Genomic DNA, 11,096 nt, shown 5'->3' with positions numbered 1-11,096 from the left:
TCCAACTCAATGTGCTTTGTCCTTCCATAAAATACAAAGTTAGCTGCCAATGAAGTAGCACTCATATTGTCACACCATATTGCTGCTTGACCAAACCACTCCAAATCCAATTCACTGAATAGAGATCTTAACCATTCAACCTTTGTAGTTGCCTGACTGAGTGCCTTGTATTTTGATTCAGTGGATGAGAGAGCCACAACTCTTTGCTTTTTAGAGCTCCACTGAACCAGATTACCTCCAAGGTAAATGCAATACCCACTTGTGGATCTTCTGTCCTCCAAGTTTCCGGCCCAATCTGCATCTGAAAAAACCTCCAAATTCAATATCAAAGAAGGCTTAAACATCAAGCCATACTCTAGTGTACCTTGAATATGTCGCAACACTCTTTTTACTGCCTGCCATTGAAGTTGTGTTGGCTCCTTCAAGAACTAACTTGACTTATTTATTGCATAAGAAAGATCAAGTCTGGAAAGGGTCTGTTAAAAAACTAAGCTGCCTTATGAATACAGAGGAGGAGCAGAAGAGAAGAATAAAGAAGATAACAAGAACCCTTTTTTTTATATATATAATTTTTTAGGCACAAACATATATATATAGAGAGATAAGTAAAGCTAAGTACATCAAGGCCATACTTCACTACCTAAAATTGACAGCATAATCCTTAAATCATGGATTCTCACTCCTTTTCAACAAAAACTATCATTTCAACAAAACAACAAAACTAACACTTCATTTAGCAAAAAAGACCTTGACTTTTCACCTAAGCATTTGGGAAAACAACTCAACCTCTTGACAGGGTCAGATATTGTAGTGCAGCAATAACACTTCTATACATCGTTGGCTTATCAAATACAGGGCTATCTCTAAGAAAAAATTTACTACCTACGACCATTGGTGTGGAAATAGATTTGCAATCTTGCATGTTCAACTTATGCAAGAGATCAGAAGCATATTTTGTTTGGCTCAGTAGCAAACCTTTCTGACTTCTCTTTGCTTCCAAACCCAAGAAAAATCCAATTTACCCATATCCTTCAGTGCAAATTGATCATTCAGATCAATTATTAGCCTTCTAATAAAATCAGAATCTAGCCTTGTGAGCAATATGTCATTGACGTAAATGAGTACATATACTATTGATGTGCCTTGTTTAAAAACAAATAAACTAGAATCAACCAATGAGTTCTTGAAACCTTTATTTATTAACATCTGTTTTAGCTTGTCATACTAAGCTCTTGGGACCTGTTTTAGGTCATGTAATGCCTTCCACAATTTGCAAACAAAACCGGGTCTCAGCTTGTCTTCAAACCCTCTTAGTTGAGTCATAAACACCTTCTCTTGCAAATCCCCATTGAGAAAAGCATTATTGATATCAATTTGGTGAACTCTCCTATCAAAAAACACTACCAAGGTGAGCATAACTCTGACTATTGTTGCCATTAACATTGGACTAAAAGTTTCTAAAAAATCCACTCTTGGAGTTTGTTGAAATCCCTTGGCACCCGCTCACGCCTTTTTTAACTCGCTTGCACCCTTTCGCATCCGCGTGCACCTTTTCACACTCGCTGGCACTCTTTCACACCCATACACACTCTGTGTGGGTATATTTATCATTTCATTACGATTTGTAAATATCAATTTTTATATTAGAAATTAATCTATTTTTGATCTGTAAATATCAATAATTACACAAAAATTAATCAAAAATTAATCTGTATACTCAATATGATAACATAGGAGAAAAAAAAAAAGATTGTCCATTAAAAACTATTTTGAATATGAAATAATAAGGTAAAGAGTATTATTGGAATGAAAATTAAATTTACTAAAAAAAATAAGATCACTTAGAGTTTATCAAAAAAGATTTAAACGAAAAATTTTGTATCTATTTTAATTAATTTATCTAGCAAAAGCAGTATAACACAGACAGTTAATTAATTTTCAGCATTATTTGTTAGCGAGAGTGACGTAGCAGGGGCGCGTAGAGAGTTAGAAATAAGAAAATTTATGGTTAGTTTCGACAATTGAGGTACATATAGGCATGCGTGCAACGTCTTTGATTAGTTAATTAATTGAATATAGAATCACAATAACAATGATAATTAGCAGATCATTGGAAAATTTATTGAAAAAATTAGAAGTTGATTCAATGAATTCAACCACATATTTCCAGGATCAATGGCGGCAAGTGCAATAGCATTGGTCTTTCCGATGATGAATTCAAAGCGAAAAAGGCCAATATTGGGAAACACACACACATCACCCTTATTAGAACTTTGGAGGTAAGTGTGTTATCGGTGTTGCAACCAACTGGAAGAGTATCCTCAACACATTATATGCCTATAGAAAATCATAGAATATATTATTCACTGAAAAGTTTCCTCTGTTAGATTTGAAGCAGACTGAAAACATACCTTACTGAATTTTGAATATGCAAGATTTCAGCAAGTTTCCAGAAAGCTGGGCAGCAAGGTTACAGCAAGCTTCAGAAAAATAGGGGAGCAAGTTTTTGCTTAAAGATGAAAGAAAGAAAGCTAAAGAAAGATAAATTTTCGGAAGATTTTTTGCTTCATTAATTAAGGATACTTATACAAGAAGACAAGTACAAAGAAGCCATACTTTATATACAAAAGTTCCTTAGTTTAAGGTAAGCCACACATCTTACTTACTCCAACTAAAGTGACTTAATCAAATACAAAATGCCTAACCAAAAAACTGTAAGCAAGTTACAACTTCACTATTCTAGTTTGCTAACACTCCTCCTTAGAAATTGAAGTTGTTACACCAAGCAAGTGTCTCAATTTTTCAAATTGAGATTTAGGAAGAGGCTTGGTTAGAATATCAACAACTTGATCAGTGGAGTTGCAGTGCTTTAAAGTTATTTCTCCTGACTTTTCAACCTCCCGAATTGCATGAAACTTTACACATATATGCTTGGTTCTTCCATGTTGAATGGGATTCTTAGCTATTGAGATGGCTGATTTATTGTCAACATAAATAGTAACACTCTTGGAGAAATGGCAGTCCAAATCTGTGAGCAGCTTCTTCAACCAAACAGCTTGGTTTGTTGCATTAGCAGCAGCTATATACTCTGATTCAGTTGTGGATTGAGCAACAACCTCCTGTTTTCTTGAATTCCAGCAAAACATAGCTCCTCCAAAGCAGAAGCAATATCTAGAGTTGCTTTTATAATCATCTTGGCATCCTGCCCAGTCACTATCTGAAAACCCTATCAGCTCATCCTTTTTTTGACAAGAGAACCACAAGCCATAGTCATAGGTGCCTTTGACATACCTTAAAATTCTTTTGGCAATTGACCAGTGGAAGATGTTTGGTTCTTGCATAAATCTGGAAAGTAAAGAGGTGGCAAACATTAAATCAGGTCTGCTAGAGCACAAGTAAAGTAAACATCCCACTAATCTTCTATATTGAGTGGCATCTACTTTTTCAGCTCCATCATTTTTCATAGGCTTTATATTAACAACAAGTGGAGTGGAAGCTGACTTGCAATTTGTCATATGGAACCTGCTCAATAAGTGTTTGGCATATCTTTCTTGCGAAATGAAAATTCCATCAGGAAGTTGGAGAATTTCCAGGCCAAGAAAGTACTTCATTAGGCCAAGATCAGACATCTCAAATTCCTTTTCCATGCTGAGTTTGAATTCCAACAATTGAGCAACATCTCCTCCTATCACCAATAAGTCATCAACATACAAGGATACAATGAGTTTGACTTCATCATTTTGTCTCTTGATGTACAAGGTAGGTTCATTTTGATTGCATACAAATCCTAGGCTTAGTAAGTGACCATGTATTCTACTATACCAAGCCTTAGGAGCTTGCTTAAGCCCATAAAGAGCCTTGTGTAACCTATAAACACATTCTTCCTTTCCTGGAATTACAAAGCCTTCAGGTTGATGAACATAAATTTCCTCATCCAGAATTCCATTCAAGAAGGCTGATTTGACATCAAAATGATGTATTTTCCAGCCTGCTTTAGTTGATAAGGCTATTAAAAGCCTAATTGTGTCATACCTTGCTACAGGAGCAAAGGTTTCAGAGAAATCAGTCCCAGGTTGTTGCATATACCCTTTAACCACCAATCTGGCCTTGAGTTTGTTGACTGAACCATCAGGTTTCAGTTTTGTTCTGAAAATCCATTTAACTCCAATTGGTTTGTGGCCTGCAGGTTTTTCCACTAAGCTCTAGGTTCCATTTTTTGTGATCATATTCAATTCCTCCTTCATGGCATTTAACCATTCATTATTTGAGGATGCTTCTTCAAAGTTCTCTGGTTCTTTCAGAACTAAATTACACCTCCTATAAATGTCATCAAGTGATCTCATTCTTGAAGCAGGAACTATCTCATCATTGTTACTTTCATGCAACAAACTTTCAGGTTTGGAAACTGATTCTGAAGAAGTTATGGGCTGAGAATGATCATCTAAATTATTTTCCCAGCTCCAAGACTTTGCTTCATCAAATTTAACATTTCTACTAACCACTACACTTGAAGTTTGAGGAAGAAATATTTTGTACCCTTTTGAGACTGAACTATAGCCAATAAAAATTCCAATGTCAGTCTTGGAATCCAGCTTTGATCTTTTCTCTTGTGGAACAAGGACATAGCAGATATAACCAAAGGTTTTTAGATGATCCACTGATGCTTTTCTTCCATGCCATTTTTCAAAATGAGTAGCATTATCTAATGCTTTGGAAGGCAGCATATTCAGTAGATATATGGTTGTATTGGCAGCTTCTGCCCAAAACCTTTTTAGCAGCCTTTTTTCAAATAACAAGCATCTTGCCATTTCCATTATTGATCTATTCTTCCTTTCACTAACCCCATTTTGTTGAGGGGTATAAGGAGTGGTAAGTTGATGGATAATTCCTTCATTTCTACAGTAATCAGCAAATGCATGAGAGGTGTACTCACCTCTATTGTCAGTTCTCAGAATTTTGATTTTGGTTGCTGATTGTTTTTCCACTTCCAATTTGAATCTTTTGAAAGTGTCTAGGACTTCACTTTTTAGCTTGAGAAAGTAACCCCAACAATATCTAGTTAGGTCATCAATGAAGATTAGCATGTATTTGCTTTCATTCAATAATAAGGTATCCATAGGACCACACAAGTCAGAATGTAGCAGCTGAAGTTTTTCATTTGCTCTCCAACTGCTTTTTGTAAAAGGCAGCCTAGCTTGCTTCCCAAATTGATATACTTCACACAACTCTTTGGGGTCAATTATGGCAGGTAAATTCAGAACTAGTTCATCATCATGCATACTTTTCAAAGCAGAAAAATTGAAGTGTCCTAGTCTATTGTGCCACAATTTTGATTCATCAACAACTGTGTTTGCTGAATTAGCTTCTGGAAGTGGCCATTTAACAGCAAAATTATTGTCTTTCATACCCACTGACATGACCTCAAGACCATTCTTATCAAATATAAAGCATGTATTATTCTCAAAGTTGAGAGAATATCCATTTTGCATCATTTGACCAATACTCAACAAATTGTGACTTATATTTGGAACATAAAGTACATCATGTATGAGTTTGGTACCTTTTGGTGTCTTGACTAGGACTGATCCTTTGCCTTTGACCTCCAGCAAATCTTCATTTCCTATTTAGACTTTGGAATAGAAAGCAAAGTCAAGATTGGTGAAAAGTGAAGCATCATGTGTCATATGGCTTGAACAGCCACTGTCAATCAACCAGTCTGTAGGTGCTTGATTCTTCTGTAAAACATGACATGAAGCCACAAACAAACTTTCATTTGAGACTTCTTGATTTTCAGCAATTTTAGCTTGCTGAGTATTCTGGCCTTGGCTTGATGGCTTGTTTCTACACACTTTACAATGTGTCCTTGCTGATTACACAGCCTGCATCTTACATTTGGCCTAAACCAGCAATTGTTAGGAGAATGACCTTTTCTTTTACAGTGAGAACACAAAGTAAGCTTTCCTTTCTTGTCAATTTGTGACTTATTCTTATCTCTTTTTTCATCTCTTCTGCCAAAAAATTGTTTCTTGCTGCTATAATCAGTCCAGTTTTTTTCTTGAACTCTCATACTCAAGGCTTGCTCAGTTGAATCTTCCTGCCTTAATGCCCTTCTTTGGTCTTGAGCTTTCAAGGCATTTAACACCTCAGATAAGGTGAATTCAGAGAAGTCTTTGGAATCTTCCAGTGAAGAGATCTTAGCTTCATATCTCTCTGGAATAGTGACAAGTATTTTTTCCACAACCCTTTGATCAGAAAGGGTCTCTCCCATTAGCCTGATTTGATTCACCACTTTGAGCACTCAGTCAGCATATTCTTTAACAGTTTCAGCTTCCTTCATCTTCAACACTTCAAACTCTCTCCTTAGGTTCAAGACATTCATTTGTCTTGACCTCTCATTTCCTAAGGAGTCTTCCTTCAACCTGTCCCAAGCTTCTTTGGTTGTTTCACATGAAACAATTTTTGTGAAAACAGCATCAGTTACTGCTTGATGGATCATAGACAAGGTTCTAGGACTCTTGGTCATCTCTTCTTCATGCATTCTGATTTGGTTCAAAGTTGGATTTGACCCCAAAGGAGAATGTTGTTTCTCCTCCTCAACATACTGCCACAATCCTAAACCTCTCAAGAATGCCTTCATTTTTACTGCCCATATGTGATAATTCTCACCATTGTATATTGGTGGTGACATAGAAAAAGACATGGATGCCATGGAGAAATAATTGAGTAAATGGTTTTAAGACTGGTTTTTTTTTTTTCGGACAAGTTCATACACCCCTTAAGATCTCAAAGCTCTGATACCATGTTAGATTTGAAGCAGACTGAAAACATACCTTACTGAATTTTGAATATGCAAGATTTCAGCAAGTTTCCAGAAAGTTGGGCAGCAAGGTTACAGCAAGCTTCAGAAAAACATGGGAGCAAGTTTTTGCTTAAAGATGAAAGAAAGAGAGCTGAAGAAAGATAAATTTTCGGAAGATTTTTTGCTTCATTAATTAAGGATACTTATACAAGAAGACAAGTACAAAGAAGCCATACTTTATATACAAAAGTTCCTTAGTTTAAGATAAGCCACACATCTTACTTACTCCAACTAAAGTGACTTAATCAAATATAAAATGTTTAACCAAAAAACAGTAAGCAAGTTACAACTTCACTATTCTAGTTTGCTAACATCCTCCACAGGTAAAAATTACCTTAAAACTAGTAATATGATCATTAGTTTAGGTATATAAAACATAAAATAAAACTGGAAAAAGATGATAGAGTAAAATTTCTCCAATGATTACAGAGAGAGTTTTCAAAGAATTGAATTCCATTACATAATAGTGAATTACATTAATCAAAGTCCATTACAAAGCCAAAGGGGTTTGAATTATAACTTCACCATTACGAGAAACAACAATCTTTCTGGTCCCATTACCTTGGAGAACCATTTTAATTCTGACGTTTCGTAAATTGCACCCTCCACGGCAACTGCAAGTTTCTTTGGTCTTTGTGCTTCCGAACCCAGATGAAGATGTTCTTCTGAACTCAGATGAAAATGTTCTTCCAAATCCAGATGAAGAACGATCAGCTGCCTCTCGAGGCCGAGACTGACTGGAGTTCGCTTCTTCACTTGTAGGCTTTGACGGTTTAGAATATTTAGAAGAACCAGAAGCGGTGTGCGGTGACATATGAGGGCGTTTCTTGGAGCACAAGCTACTATCGTAGACTTGTCTTTTTGCAGGATCTATCAAAACTTCGAAAGCAGATTGAATGAGTAAGAAAGCCTCCTCTGCAGCTACAGAATGATTCTTGTCCGGGTGCAACTTAAGAGCCATTTTCTTGTATTGTTTCTTGATCACGGTTGAATCTACCTGGACGTCACTCAAAGAAACAAACTCGTACCAGGTGCTTTTCTTGGCCGCCATTTCGTGCACTTGATAAGCCATGAAGTACTCATCGATGTTAGGTAATTCCGGATTGAACTCTTTGGCTGCTGTGAGAGACCTGATCGCCATATCTATGTTGTTGAGTTTGAGGAACTCTTCGGCTGCATCTTTGGCCTTTACGGCCGCTAATATGAAAAGATCGCTAAGCATTCTGGCTCTAAGAAACAGGGATTGTGGTTTTGTTTGATGATGAAAGTGTTTGTTTTCTCGGAGAGATGGTTTGGCAAAAGATCGAAGAGAAAACAAATAAGGGTACCTCTGATAAATTTAAAAACAGGTTTTCTTGGATATCAAGTTCGACAAACTCCGTAATTGAATAGGAAACAAATAGTTGTTTTGGAAGCAAATTTTATAAGACCTCTTGATTAAATTGGAAACAAGTGCTTAAGGGAAATATATTTGAAATAAAATAAGATAACCTTGTTACGATCCAGCTGGAAGAAAAGATAGTTGATTAGAGTTCAAAAATAACCAAATAACGAATTGCAGATGCAGCTGGAGCTCATATGGTGTTGCCATTAGAGCCAGAAGGAAAGTGCTCGCGTGATAGTCCATTGGTAGATATATTTGCATCCTGAAGTTGTAGGAACATGCCTACGGCAAAGAATCTCACGAGCAGCCAACTTACAAATAAAGTGCACATCAATATTGATATGTCGAAAGCAAGTTTTGAAAAAAAAATAGCTGACCATGTTGAGAGTAGATTGATTATTACAAAGTAAAAGTGAATGGAAAAAAATGTCATGCTCACGCAGAAAATAACAGAATCACTTAAAATCAACAACGTAACCAAGGATACGACACTCTGTCTCCCACTAGATCAGAACACAATAACTTATTTCTTGGCTATGTGGCAAACAAAGTTACCACTAAGAAAAATGCAACCGCCAATGATAGATTGGCAGTGGAAATATTGGAAGCCTAGTAAGCATTTGAATAAGTATGGAGATGAAAGGATTTATCACGATGAACAATGGGGAGTAGATAGTCATTGGGACACTTGATTTACAATTAATACGATTGAGTGAGGGTAAGATGCTGAAAACCACAAGTGTAACATCAAGAAATGGGACATCATTGACAGACTATGATGTCTTAGAATTGAGAAAAGACGTACCACAGGGAGCACCAAGCCAATTAGAAGTGTCGTAACAGATTCACCATGTAGCCATGCCATGAAAGATACAAAGTGGCCGACTTTCAAAACAATTTTTATACCGAAGAAAAATTCCCCCCGATTGGATCTCGTTGATTGGCCACTCCTTGACTTAGGAGTTAATTAATGTTTGTAATTTGGAAGTACCTAAATATAGTATTGCTTGGAGCATTCAAGTCATCTGCACAATTAAATTAGATAACCATTGCTACAAATCCTTCCCTGTACAATTGGATGCATGGCAGTTTAAATAAAAGGCGAATGTGTGCCTGCGATTTCTAGATAGCCATCTAACCGTCGATCATGGCAAAGACAATACTAATCACCGGAGTTCGAGTGTATTAAACAGTAATAGTCAACTTATATATTTGTCTTTAATTTCTTCAAAAATGGTTGCTTAAACGTTTAAATGTTCATGAACCAGTAGCGTTACATAAACAAAATGCACCAGAAAATGACTGTGGAAGTCAGGTTAACATCAAACTGAAATTTTGCGGCTGGGATAAAGGGAAAAAGGCAAAGGAATAGATGCCGATGACAAATCAACAAAATGCTTAATACATCTCACATCAATTCAAGTGAAAGTAGCAAGACTAGTTAAAGTTTGCCGAATTAAAATTAACTCATGCATTATATGTCCATAGGAATTATTATTTACCGCATGTACAGTTTCCTCCACAGGTAAAAATTACCTTAAAACTTGTGACATAATCATAAGCTTAAGTACATGAAAGATAAAATAAAGCTGGAAAAAAGATGATAGAATAAAATTTCTCCATTGATTACATATAGAGTTTCAAAGAATTGAATTCCATCACGTAAGAGTAAATTACATTTATCAAAACCAAAGGGGTTGGAATTCTACAACGTTACTACCATTACGAGAAACAACAATCTTCTTGGTCCCATTAGCCTGGAGAACCATTTTAATTCTGACGTTTCGTAAATTGCACCCTCCACGGCAACTGCAAGTTTCTTTGGTCTTTGTACTTCCGAACCCAGATGAAGATGTTCTTCTGAACTCTGATGAAAATGTTCTTCCAAATCCAGATGAAGAACGATCAGCTGCCTCTCGAGGTCGGGACTGACTGGATTTCGCTTCTTCACTTGTAGGCCTTGACGGTTTAGAATATTTAGAAGAACCAGAAGCGGTGTGCGGTGACATATGAGGGAATTTCTTGGAGCACAAGCTACTATCGTAGACTTGTCTTTTTGCAGGATCTATCAAAACTTCGAAAGCAGATTGAATGAGTAAGAAAGCCCCCTCTGCAGCAACAGAATGATTCTTGTCCGGATGCAACTTAAGAGCCATTTTCTTGTATTGTTTCTTGATCACGGTTGAATCTACTTGGACGTCACTCAAAGAAAGAAACTCGTACCAGGTGCTTTTCTTGGCGGCCATTTCGTGCACTTTGTAAGCCATGAAGTACTCATCGATGTTAGGTAATTCCGGATTGAACTCTTTGGCTGCTGTGAGAGACCTGATCGCCATATGTATGTTGTTAAGTTTGAAGAACTCTTCGGCCGCATCTCTGGCCTTTACGGCCGCTAATATGAAAAGATCGCTAAGCATTCTGGCTCTGAGAAAAAGGGATTGTGGCTTTGTTTGATGAATGAAAGTGTTTGTTTTCTTGGAGAGATGGTTTGGCAAAAGATCGCAGAGAAAACAAGTAAGAGTACCCCTGATCAATTTATAAACAGGTTTTCCTAGATGGTAAGTTCTACAAACTCCGTAATTGAATAGGAAATAAATAGTTGTTTTGGAAGCAAATTTTAAAGAACAAACGTAAGACCTCTTGTTTAAATAGGAAACAAGAACTTTAACAGCAGAAGGATGTTTGAAATAAAATAAGATAACTGATCCAGCCCCTAGGCTTAGTGGGGTGCATCGGAACTAGTCCGGTCGAGCCAACTTCCGTCTCTAACCTCTAGTAATTTTGTTCCCCGGTTTTAAGATAACGTAATTCGTTTCTAGAGGTAAAAACGTGCAAGAATATAAAATTACAAAA

The 11,096-nt window shown here is 36.6% G+C and overlaps 2 protein-coding genes across 2 annotated transcripts; both read right to left on the bottom strand.

Moving 5' to 3' along the window:
- Positions 1 to 7,349: 7,349 nt before the first annotated feature.
- On the bottom strand, positions 7,350 to 8,081 carry LOC123208688 (dnaJ homolog subfamily B member 8-like). The gene has a single exon (XM_044626208.1). It carries the CDS (start codon positions 8,079 to 8,081, stop codon positions 7,350 to 7,352), a length of 732 nt encoding a protein of 243 aa, XP_044482143.1.
- Positions 8,082 to 9,925: 1,844 nt separating this feature from the next.
- On the bottom strand, positions 9,926 to 10,579 carry LOC123208687 (uncharacterized J domain-containing protein C17A3.05c-like). Its single transcript, XM_044626206.1, has one exon. It carries the CDS (start codon positions 10,577 to 10,579, stop codon positions 9,926 to 9,928), a length of 654 nt encoding a protein of 217 aa, XP_044482141.1.
- Positions 10,580 to 11,096: the final 517 nt, after the last annotated feature.

This window comes from Mangifera indica, chromosome 2 (genome assembly GCF_011075055.1).
Source record: "Mangifera indica cultivar Alphonso chromosome 2, CATAS_Mindica_2.1, whole genome shotgun sequence".
Lineage (NCBI taxonomy): Eukaryota > Viridiplantae > Streptophyta > Magnoliopsida > Sapindales > Anacardiaceae > Mangifera > Mangifera indica.
This window is presented reverse-complemented; position numbering and strand designations above follow the sequence as displayed.

Bases quoted from the DNA above. Each gene is read 5' to 3' on its own strand.
- LOC123208687 (XM_044626206.1), bottom strand. From the start codon at position 10,579: ATGGCGATCAGGTCTCTCACAGCAGCCAAAGAGTTCAATCCGGAATTA.
- LOC123208688 (XM_044626208.1), bottom strand. From the start codon at position 8,081: ATGCTTAGCGATCTTTTCATATTAGCGGCCGTAAAGGCCAAAGATGCA.